Source organism: Centroberyx affinis, unplaced genomic scaffold (assembly GCF_046629955.1).
Source record: "Centroberyx affinis isolate AG114_WGS23_722 - 3 ecotype Tasmania unplaced genomic scaffold, CSIRO-AGI_Caff_v1 ptg003460l_1, whole genome shotgun sequence".
Lineage (NCBI taxonomy): Eukaryota > Metazoa > Chordata > Actinopteri > Beryciformes > Berycidae > Centroberyx > Centroberyx affinis.
In genome coordinates, this window is record NW_027281424.1 from 125,705 (window position 1) to 138,155 (window position 12,451).

The 12,451-nt window shown below is 41.7% G+C and overlaps 1 protein-coding gene across 1 annotated transcript in view; it reads left to right on the top strand.

Moving 5' to 3' along the window:
• Window positions 1–1,507: 1,507 nt before the first annotated feature.
• kdrl (kinase insert domain receptor like) overlaps window positions 1,508–12,451 on the top strand; it is a 47,556-nt gene continuing 36,612 nt past the window's right edge. Inside the window, exons 1-3 of the mRNA XM_071539388.1 lie at window positions 1,508–2,029; window positions 9,196–9,292; window positions 11,629–11,834. Coding sequence (XP_071395489.1) covers window positions 1,966–2,029; window positions 9,196–9,292; window positions 11,629–11,834 — 367 coding nt within the window. The 5' untranslated portion in view covers window positions 1,508–1,965. The remainder of the gene's footprint in view (window positions 2,030–9,195; window positions 9,293–11,628; window positions 11,835–12,451) is intronic.

The following is a 12,451-nucleotide window of genomic DNA, read 5'->3' on the forward strand; positions in this document are numbered from 1 at the left end:
CTTTTTAGCACTTCACTTCCATTTCACTGGTCTGAGAAATTACTTTGAGTGATTTCAATATTGAAAAAACATAAAATTAAACTTTCATTTTGTTGCTCTTGCTACAGAGTCATAGATAGGCCACTCAGATAGCTAAAAGCACAGGTACTTGATGTTGTGGCTTACTCTGAGTAAACCTTTGTCTTCCTGAGGTCTGACTGTGTTGCTCTTGCTGCAGTCTGTGTATTTTCATGTGATCACGGTCTGAAAATCACACAGAAAACAGCAGCAACTGGAGTTTTATCAGCTGCTTCCCATGTTCTCATGTACCATATCACTGTTGTCCTGCTGCAGGGAAGGAAGAGTGGTGTTCATCACATTTCACCACTTGTGCTGGGCCTCACTCAGGCAGCGCTGCAGGGGTTGGATCTGCTGTTGCCTACTCCAGACCACGTCCCCAAAAACCAGTGTCCGTTCAGTCCTGACATGGGCGGAAAGGTGAGGGCAGGATGTTCTTATTTACAGTACCTGCTACTGGGGGCTGCAGTAGCAAAGTAATTGTTGTAGTGATAAAAGAAAACAGTCTGCAGCACATCCACACACCATGGGGCTACTGCTGGACAACAGAGGGGATTATTTACATTGATATAAAAAGCGGCATGTCCTGTTTCTAAAGTTAAAAATAAATCCAGCAAATATTTATTCTAAACACTTGGGCAGATATATTCTGTCTGATATCACAATGATTGTTTACTTTTTCTTCTCTTTCCTCTGTAGACAAGATAACTGCTGTCACCTTTAACCTTAGTTATAACTAGTAGGCTGATTTTATCAAGAGTGGTGTTAAACACAAAGCTCTGTAGAAAAAAAAACATCAATAAAACCGAGTTATCTAGCCTTAATTTAACTTCCTATGTGACAGGGTCAGTCAGAAAGGTATTTTCTGCCCACAGGTGAATATAAATTAAGGTGATGTTGATGTAAATTACACTTAGATTGTGTCAGTCATGGTGTAATCATGTAATTATGGAGGAGGCTATTAAGATGAGTGTGTATGAGTTTAGCACAATATTGTGTCAGTCATGCAGTCATCACTTTTTCGCCTCCACAGCGGAGTTTCCCCACTGAAAAATCATTCTAATAAATCTATAGACAGTTTATTTGTAACCTTATCATACTGTATGTTTTTTTTTTTAATCTCCTATGTTATCACTATAATATTCCTGTAATATTCCTAGTAGATATGCCTCATAGTTTTGCTGTGAGTTTTGATATTTATATTATAGTACCCTTCTAAAATGTATTATATATGATTTCTATAGTTGTTATGGAGGCTATACCAAACAAAATATACATTACTACATACTGAAACCATATTGTGTTAAATTCCGCATACAGTGATCTGCTGCTCCTGCAGATTGGAGCTTGTCCCAAAAAAAGTGACGTTGCGTCCTTCCTCTGTCTCTCTATAAAACGTGCCTCGCGCATGAACTGCAAGTGTTGCACAGAGGCGAAAGGGAGGAGAAATTGTCCCAGGCGCGTATGAAAGGCAGGGGCTGATTGATCTTGCTTTGTGTCTTCCACTAGTTACAAACTGAAATACCATACACTCAACTTTTTTTTTTTGGCGTGGGGGCATACAATTTCATTCAATATATATATTTTTTTGGTTTTGTTTTGAGAGCACCTGCCCCGAGGATACAGCAGTTCATCCGTCTCCTGACTTGCAGATCGGACTCGGACTCGGCAGCGGCGCAGGAGAGCTCCCCTGCGAAACGCGTCATGGGACAAGGGAGAATCACTGCGGCTTTTTACATTTACACCTGAGCGTTTTTGTGGATTAACGGCACGTTTTTGTTCTGAAACACCTCGACTCTTAGAGAGAAAGACAAACTTTTGTCAAACCCTCGGAAATATACCATCAGGGACTCTATTTACCGCGAAGGGTTTGGATTTTGGTGAGGAGTTTGTCTGTGGGGTGACAGAATGGTCCCATCCGACTGCCTGAAATTGGCTGTTGTCATCTTTTATTGTACAGCACCTACAAATGGTAAGAACTTATTCATGCTTGTCCTGATTATTTATTTACTCTTAGTAGCATATTTCGCATGAACAGACAAAAACACACAGTTTTACATTGTACAGTTTGACCGCTAGATCATTTTCAATGAATGGCTAGGTAATTTTTTTTTTTTTACAGATATTTCACGTTATCAACGTGAAATCAACGACTAGTGAGAGTGTCGTCTTGTTTTTCTTCTTCTTCAAATAATGTTTTATTATAATCATTATAATGTTGAGACTTGTACATTTGAACATCTGATAATGAAGTATTAGACCCAAATCTTCACAGAAACGCGTTGTGTTGTCTATGGAGTTAACAGTGGGGTGATTGTTACTCCAGTTCAATTATTCTTGTTATTTCAGTTCAGTTTTAGGGAATATATGTGCCAACAGGTAAGGCTGCCACTTGGCTTGCAGTTATTACAAAGGCCGCTAGAGGTAGTCTTGTCCTGTAGAATTTGAGTGATTATTAACAAGTTAATAACATTTTGTTGAGCTCCACAGGTTGTTAGTAAGTTGTAACAGATAGAGAGGCTTTATATCATAATGTTAAAGTTTATTTTACTGATGAATGATTGATTTGGGATTGGCTTAAGATTTGTCTCGCTGATGTTTTAAATATTTCAAGACAGCCTGTGTTATATATCATGGAAAAATGTTTTTTCCAGCAATTGTTATAGGTATGGATTCTAACGTGGAAGTTGATTAAACATCTTGGGAATTGAATACATGTTTCTTCTGACAGTACAATAATTGTTATTACTTAACAGCGTCATTGGCTTGATGTCTCTCCACAAAAACAAGATAAGAGTATAAAAGGTGGATGTTCTTCCACCTTGTGCCAGACCTGGTGCACCACTGAGATATACACTGAGCCTTCCTCACCATTTCCAAATAAACAGCCCATCCAAACAAAGGAAATACTGAGCGCCCCCCCGTCCACAATACACACACTCACACAGACACACACACACTTTCAGCCTCTGTAGCTTTGTCTGCAGTGTTTTTAAGTAGATTTCCTTCACTGTCCACACGCGGAGCGTGGGAAAGACACAAGGAGGAAGCGGACATGGGGGCAAGAGGCACCCTGGAATTGTTCTGGCCAGTAGAGGTCACGGAAATGTGACACGCTACCTGAGCAAAGATTTCTTCCCGACGCTCCTTATGCTCATATTCAGCTATGTCAAACCCCATCCACAAGACAATGGTGGGGAGGAAAGGAGAGCATTGTTCCTGCATGCCAGCTACTGAATGGTAGAGCCATTAGTTATTGATGGTGTGTCTAGCCATCTCAGGTTAAAGCTGAAATGTGTAACTGGTTTACCCAGGGGCACAGAGATGAGAGTGAATTCATTCTCAGCCAGGTTAAGATTAAATATTTAAGTTAAGGTTAAGTGTTTTATACTGCCACAGCATTATATTTAGAACTCTGACAGAATTAAGGTTAGAGGCAGTGACAGATGCTTTAATCATTTTACAGAGACACATTTTGACATTTTTTCACAGTCTGCTATTTTCCCTCAAGCCTTTCAGGCTGTTTTACTGTAATTACATCAGTGATTGAGAGATAAGGGGGATGTTCTGTCTGAAACATGGTCTAGCCTATCTGATAATTTGTAAATATTTAACTTTGAATGTAACGGGTACCGTAGCTACTTTTGATTTAAACCTATAGGCATAGGTCAAGCGCTTCTCTTCCACGGCCTGTTGACACCAATCTTAATGCAGCATGATGACTCAGATGGAGGGAGAAAACTTTTCTGCAGCTCTCTCTGCCATGATGCTTTTATTTCTGATTTATTTTCTGTAAGTCTATGTAATAATCAATGTCTTCAAGCACTCCCCACATCATGCAGTGATTCATGCAATAACATTAATAGATTTAACTGGATCTGTGAATGTCACAGATATCTTGGTTGATCCAGGTGGCGTGCTAAAATAATTAGAACACCCTTTGTCACGCTTGTGTTGTCAAATTGAAGCTGTCCTAGATTTATGAGATGAAGCCCAGGAGAGATTTAGTCAAGTTTGTAGATTTTAGTCTGTTGAGATTTAGGCCAGTCTATATGTGGGTTTTGCGTAGGCTGAATTCTGGAATAACAAATAAAACAGAAGTGATGACTGAAACTGAAACTGGAAGCCTTGTGATTTTCATAGAATAGTTTCATAGAACTTTGTAGAATCACAAGTTGAAGAAGAAGAAGTTGAAGAGTTTTTCCCTATTAGTCTACACTACATTGTATTAATCAATCATTTCTTATTCTTCAAACAGCCTCACATCTCTTGAAACAGTATTTCTTTTGAAGCCATCTCTCTGGCTGAGGGAGTTGATGTTCCAGCTAATTTGTTTTTGAGTCGTTTTTTCCCTCCTGCTTGGACACTTGAGATGGAGTGGAAAATGGGAGTGATGAGAGGTCAGCCAAGTGCAGTAGGGGCTCATCGTTCACCGGCGGTATGTCTGGGTCCATGCAGGCAGCACAAGTAAAAACACATACACACACACACACACACCTTAGGTGCACATGATACCTGGATTGAGAGACTAGTGCAACAGAGCAGCAGAAGTCCTTCCGTTACGCTGGTATATTTAATGTTAAAAGTTGTTTCTTATAGCTGAACTTAATGCAGGACGATAGCAGCATCTCCTCTATACCTATGTATATCCACCCTGAGCCAGCAATATATTTTCTTTTAACCCTGCATGAGATTTCAATTTCAAGGAGCTTCTGTCTGCCTGCTAGTCTTAATCACACATGTTATGGAACAAGAATCCTCTGGGTTTACGCAGTAGACCACCGCTCTGCAATCTGATGCAGGAGATTCCTATTGTTGGCTGTACTCAACTCTATATAACCTGAAATGACCACCCATCATGGCCAGATGTTCCTTTATTTTGCTTTTTTAAGGGGAGTCTGGGGCATTTTGTCTTCGAATCTCCAAAGGCTAATATACGGCTAATAAAAAAGGCGCTCTCCCTAACTGTTGTCTTAACCTTGCAGTTGGCAAAGTGGAGGGGTTTCAGTAGGACCCCATGTGAGAGAATATTCCAGGACATGGAGACCGTATAGCACAGCTAGAGCAGTAGTAGCAACTTCTTATTTTGGCAGGTGGTCCCAACTCTTGTCAAGGGTTTCAACTCTGTGCTGTAAATCTGCCACCAGGGTGTAGAGCCTCTTGTGAATTTGTCTCACTGTTTGTCTGCCTTGACAGTCTCAGCCCTAAAGGCAACTTACCATGAAATGTCAGTGGCACAAAGCACCTTTGCTGCATTGTCACGCCAAAAAGCAATGAAATTGTGAGAGATCAAGGTGTAATTGAATACTGCCTCAGTTTTTTACTCCTTCAACTCAGATATAGGGGGCTTCAAAGATGATACAGTATGCTTTTTGCGTTTAACTTTGCTATTTCAGTCCTACTGCTTCTGTTGTTTCATTAACAGATAGTGGAGTAGACTCTGCTGCTGAAACCACTTGTGTAATTTGTGATAATCGCATCCCTGTTTTAAATGATGAGTTTGGACTAATCATTAAAAGACAATTTTGAAATCAATTATAGAGCATTGTGTTGTTTCACAATAAGTCACATTGTTAGGATATTATCAGGCTAAACTGAATGTGTGCTACTCCTGGGCAACAGGACAGGAAAGTCCTCTCAGTGGTGGCCACAGACTGGCTACTACTAGCTACTGTTGTGCTTCTGTATCCATGGACACATTTTAGCCAAGATGACTCACCACCCTCTGACCCCGCTCTCTTTTATAAAGCGGTAGCCCCCTCCCTGTCCTTTCTATATCTTTTGTTGTCGCAGTTAGAACTACAAAGAATGAAGTGGCAAGGTTAAACAAGGGAGTCATCATGGCATATTGTTGCTTTTGCCTTGAAACAACAAAAAAAAGATCCTCTCCCTTTACCCCCAAGGCAGTCTCCTTGTTTCATGGCTGGACGGGAAGCACGGGGAGATGAAGTGTACCCTCTGCAAAAGAGAAGGGAATTCCGCACATTATTCGCCGCACTTCAAGGGTTGTGACTGGGGCTTTCCTGTTTAAGTCAGTGATAGTACAGTCATCGCATACAGTAATAGTGGCTATTATTACACAATATCACCCATGAGCTACTGGCAACATGCTGCAACAACAAGGCTGCTGACATTTTGCCGACAGCCTATGCCAATTCTTGAAGTTCATTTCTCTCACAGTCTCTCCCAGCTTCTTTTTTGTTTTGTTTTTTTATTTGCATTGCACACCCGAAATCTTATGTTGGATCGTCAAGCTTCAGTTTTTGTTTTTTTGTTTTTTTTATGATAGACTAACTCCATGCAAAAGCTGTGGGATTACAAAAGAGCCGGGCATAAGTCATTTATATATTTAATACCGTGTGTACAATTAAAAGTCTATAAAATGACTAATATCAGCATCTCTCATTTAAGGAATAGTTTTTCTCAATCCATCCCACCACATCTTATTATAGTTGTGCTCAAAGTGTTTTTTCACCATCTCACATTAAAAAGTCATGCTGTTTTTCTTATAATGAATTCAAATGGTTTCGATTTTCCCGTAGCCTCTCACATTGAAAAACAGGCTTTCATTAATTAGAAACTGTTCGAGTTGTATTTTGTCATTGTTTGGAGTCCTTGTCTGTTCTTGCAGACTAAATATTTGAAGTGCATTTTTTTGACCACAAACATTTCAGAGTAGTACAGAGTAGATCTTGGAATCCAAAACTGTGTAAAGCAAAACTTCACGTCTTAATTTCCTGGCTGGTAGTGAACCTACCACAAATGTTTTCAAAACATTATGTCCTGTGCCACTTCCCTTCCTCTATGCCAAGTGAGGACAAGGACATGTGACTGGGATCCTAGTCTGATCTTAGTCAAGTTGGCCATGTGTCAATTATCTGTTTGATGCTCTGTGATTGGCCCAAGACCCCATCGTCAGTTGACTGAGCTATGGAAACTCAGCCAGAAGTCCGTCTCTTTCTCTCTCTCTCTCTCTCTCTCTCTCTCTCTCTCTCTCTCTCTCTCTCTCTGTCTGTCTGTCTCTCTCTCTCTCTCTCTCTCTCTCTCTCTCTCTCTCTCTCTCTCTCTCTCTCTCTCTCTCCCCCCCCCCTCTTTTTGCTCTCTGTTTGTTCCATGCCTGTCCTCTTCTTAATGGCTCCTAATGAGAACCAGCTTCAGGGTCCTTTGAACCACCACAATAAGCACCATTTCTGGCATTTTTTAGCCGATCTGCTGGAGGAATTCAGCGCACAGCTGTTTTTCGGGGGGGTGGTGTTGGGACGCTTGCTGAGGTCAGCGTTGGGCAGGCGCTGGGGCAGGTGGGGGTTTGGGTTAGGGTGTGGGTGTAGAGAGACAGCGAAGGGATATGGGGGTTCTTTTAAGTGGGCTGCTGGGGGCCCCTGCTGATTCATCCATCTGTAGTGTGTTACTGAGGAGAATAGGGAGAAAACGGCCTGGTTTTAAGAGATGAGCTGCCTGCTAGTGCATCGCAAGGTCAGTTGATGTTGGAAAATGCACCCCTAACCCTGCAGACAGTACATGATATACTGTACTTTTTTATTCTTTGGATTTAACAAATCTCAGGGATCGAATTCAATTTGATACATTGTTGCAAAGTTTTCATTTACAGTAATTCAATTATATCAACTTGCCACCAATTTCCAGACATGAGGCAAGGCAAATGCATATTTGTAGTCGAAAACATTCTCCTGGAAACATATGTGTGACAAATGAGAGGAAATCAAGAATAGATGTAGCTAACTTGTGTGGGCAAATGTTGGATTCTCTAATCATGTATTTGGATCAGGAACCTTGATTTTTATTAATCTAACATCCAGCTGAGAGCAGAATGTGGTATCCTAATGGGAGTTGAGTAACATGAAAGAGCCTGAGCCACATCCCTTCCCCTCCGTATAACCTTGGACAATAAAACAATGATGTTATAACATTTTGTGAGGAAGTCGATATTGAGTGCCACTGCCAACACTGGCACCGTCAGCTCATTCTTAGGCAACAGCTGTTCAGAATATGAGACAAATACTAGGCTAGAGAGTGTGTGTGTGTATGTACGTGCATGTATCTGAGTGTGTGTATGTGTGTGTGTGTGTGTGTGCACAGGTGTCAGCCAGTACATGTGTCAGCATGTCAGCCAGGGAGTACGCTGTTGTGTAACTCTATTGTCTTTCTGGATTCTATGATACAAATAAAAGCTTCCCTGAAGACAGTCATACATGGAGGGTCGACTTAATAAACTTGTTTGCCTGGCAACAATTCGGACCACTGTGACTAGCTGTTTGGGGATCCCAGTGAAAAGGAGGAAATCACATATGGGACTGTGACACCTCCTGGACAGCGGAGAGAATCACAGTGTTTCCTATGTTGAGCACCGTGAGCCGGACTTATCACCAGATCCAGCTGGCTGTAAACCAAATAGAGGCCAGTTATGAATCCTCCATCTCAACCTCCCCCCCCCCCACCCACCCCCCACCCCACAAATGCAATAATAGTATCTAGCATGAGCAAGGTCAGTGGTAGATGAAAGAATCAATTGGCCCGAAAACAGAGGGAGTGTGCATGTTTGGGGATACATAACAGAGGAGTAGAGGAAGGGAGCACCCACCCACAAAAGCAGGTTGACTGGTTGAATTTGGGAGATATTTTGGCAGAGAGTCATCTGGGTCTTCCCCGGTTCTGACTGGCTTGACCTCTGTGGCTAAGGGGTACAGCTGCTCCCCTGTGTCCTCTCCTTCCTCCCTCTCCTCCACCTTCTCTCTCCCGCTCTCTCTCACACACACACACACACACACACACACACACACACACTGCTCATCACTACCAGACCGCTATCTATTCAACAACCTGCCCTCCCTGGTGTGTACCGGAAACACCCCCAGTCCTCTCACAGCAGTAGAGTCACTTGCATAAGAGGCAGGAGCAGCGCTAAGTGAACACACATGCACAATGCCGTTGATTCAAGAGAAAGTTCAAAAGTATTTTTAAAACTATTGTTTAGTATAATAGTGGTTGAAGAATTCCATTAAAGTGACGCTCCCGATGTGTGTTGTTGTGACTTTTTTCCCTAAGTACTGTGTTTGTGCGTGTGTCCCGTGGGGTGTTTGTGTGTGTTTATGCATGTGTGCATTTGTGTGTATTCAACAGGACATTTGGAGAGAGTGAACTTGCCATCACCTTTGATGCTGCCCTCTGGGAATCCCCTCATTCATCACAGTGGGGGTTCGCTCACCCTCATGTGCAGGTATGTGACACACTCCCACTTGCATAGATTCCAAGTGAACCAAAAGGAAATTCAAATACAAACAATATAAATTTCAACATGTTGGGAGATGAGGTAAAGATTGAGGAATTGTTATTTAGTGTATCGAATTTCATTTGGAAAGCATGGGAAATTGAGAAGGGACAAGATAAATGTTTAAATGTTTGAATGTATGACTTCAATTTGCGTGTTTTGATTGTTATTTGTTTCTGGTTCTTTTTGATGCCTTTGTGTCTTGTTATCCCTTACGGGCTGGGCGACATGTGGTGTATGACGCATAAATAAAAATAAAATAAAAATCAAATCAAATCATGCAGGCAGTATTGATTAATTTCACTCCCTGATTAACACGACAAAGGTGAGTAACTTGTCATGAAAAAATTCCTGACTGTCAGCTTTCTTTGCAATCCAACAGGTTAATGCCCCTTGTCCTCTTGTTGGTCATATATCAGAGGAGAGATCAGTCAGGAGGAGAGGAGTAGTCCTGCTCCAGGCTATGCTCTGTTTCTGAACTCCGTCACAACAGCCATAAAGTTTAGACCTGGGTCTCATTACATGACAGACAGGCCAGGGGAGGAAAAAAAGGGACATGACTGGGCCCCAGGACGCTCACAGGCCACAAAAAGACTGGGACACTGCTAGACAGGAACCAGTGTGGTGGTGGTCCACATTCATCAATCTGTTGCAATTTCCTCGAGGGATGCTGGGACCCACGAGTGCTGCATACACATTTGTTAAGAATTTAGAGAGCCTTGCATCATTTTGTAGACCCGCCAGGAATGCTAAGCAACACATAATCTATCTAATGTAATGCTTCCCTATAAGGCCGTGTGCTAAAAAGCCTGGCCCATCCTGTCTTGGTTTCTGTCACTGGATGAGAGCTTGAGGTTGCTTGACCCAAAGTGCTGCAGGCAAAGGCAATGGTATGTGAGACATGTTTGAAGTTCCTCTGGGATCTCTTTAATGAGAGCTTTAAAATGGATACTGTGTGGAAATATTTGTTAGTTGAGCACATCATTCCAGAGAAACATGTTCCCATGTGAAAGTTCAAGTTATTAGAGGACTCCAGATTAAAATAAAATAAACTTCAGAATAATCATCAAGCAAGAAGTCCTGAGGGGAGGAGAAGCCGCCATCCTCGACTAACCAGATGGCCACTGGGCCGAATGGTGTGACACTTGAAAAATAAATTCCTCAAAATAGACACAAGCTATTTGACACGTTGTTTCTTCATAATAAGTCTATTATATATATATATATACATGGTGTGCAATTTTGATGTGTCAAATCCAAAATAACACACTGAATAGTAATAATGGTTTATAGCCACATTCATCGAGCCTTAAAGGAATAGTTCACCCAAAAATGAAAATTCTGTCATCATCTACTCACCCTCATGCCAGTTGAAACACAGGTGAAGTTTGTCCATATAACACACAGGGAGGTTGCAGCACAACTCCATAGCAGCCTTCTCCAAAACAACTGAAGTCAGTGGAGACCAGTTCTTCAGAGTTCCAAAAAGACCTACAGTATATTTACACCATAATTTAGTGCAAATCTTAACTACACCTGACTGATTTGCAACAAATAATGGTGTATAGGTCTTTCTATTCACAGTGTGATTGTTTGGCTGTTTTTGTTTTGGAACTCTAAAGAACAGGTCCCCATTGACTTCAGTTGTTTTGGAGAAGGCTGCTACCAAGTTGTGCTGGCAACCTCCCTGTGTGTTATATGGACTAACAAATTTCACCTGTGTTTCATTTGGCATGAGGGGGGGTAGATGATGACAGAATTTTCATTTTTGGGTGAACTATTCTTTTAAACTGACTGGAATGATTAATTTCAGTGTTGTTGACTCTAGTGGTTTGTGCTTGTGTGTGTTATAGATAAGAATGCCGAACCCCTATTAAATTTCTGTGAGCAAAACATTAAATCGACATTTTCTGTGGCTGCTTTTTGTGTGTTCTGAGAATTTAAGTGAATGTATATGGTGTAAATAATTTGTCGTTACCTTTTCACAGTTGTCAAACAACAGCATGATTTTTGTGACTTCCAGATCATTAAATTATAATGATCATGCAGTTGTTTGACCGCCGTGAAAAGGTTATGGACAATTAACAACACCATATACATTTCACCTAAATTAAAACACAGAAAAAACGATTTTTTGTTTTGCCCATATAGAAATTGAGCGGGACGCATCTCTGGTACCTCACTTTGTGGGCGCGACCCGTTGTCGCACCATTATTATCTATGCACTGTACATGGGATGCTGGCACAGTGGACCATCTCACTCTTGCCCTCTTTGTGTCTGTCAGGGGCTCTGCCCAACTGCACTGGAGCCTCCCCTGGAGATCTGTCTCGTCAGAGGCGGTGCAGGTGGAGGAGTGTGAGCCCAGAGTCCACTCCCACTGCAGCAGACTGACAGTCAAACACCTGATCGCCAACGACACAGGCGCGTACAGCTGCAGATACTCCCAGGACACCCCAGACCACATCAGCTCTGTCTATGTCTATGTCAAAGGTGAGACCCGCTAACTGCTCTTCACGTGGGATATATTGCTAGTAAAGGTCCTTTCACTAAACACAGTCAATGAACCAATCAGGTGAACATAATGAAAGAGTAGAAGCCAATACCATCTTTGTTAGATTTATAGCAGTGACATTTTCTCCTCCAGTTCATTGAGCGTGAGAAAAATTGAACGTGATGTTGTTTTGAAATAAGAATAACCACTGGTTCTATAAACTGTAACGCCGATAAGGACTCTTTCTTTTGGAGTTGTCTTTTATCCACGATTTAGTTGTGTTTGTTTACATGAAAGTGCTATAAGGTCATTGCAGTCCTGATAAAAGGAAGGTTTCCACAGGGTGATTGTAATGGGCCGACACCAACAGTGAGGTCTGGTGTGAACTGAGCCAACAAATAGAATGGTAGTTAGTGTCTCCTAATGGCCGGGGCCCAGAAATAGTCAATGAGCCGCCTGACATTTTCCTGCATGATCCAAGAACTGGAAGACATCCAGTCCTGCAGGGAAAAAAAGAGTGAATTAGTCAGTGAGAGAATGAAAGAAAGAGCAAAGAAAGAAAGAAAGAGAGAGCAAAAGAAAAAGAAAAGAAGAAAGAAAGCATTTGGCAATTGTA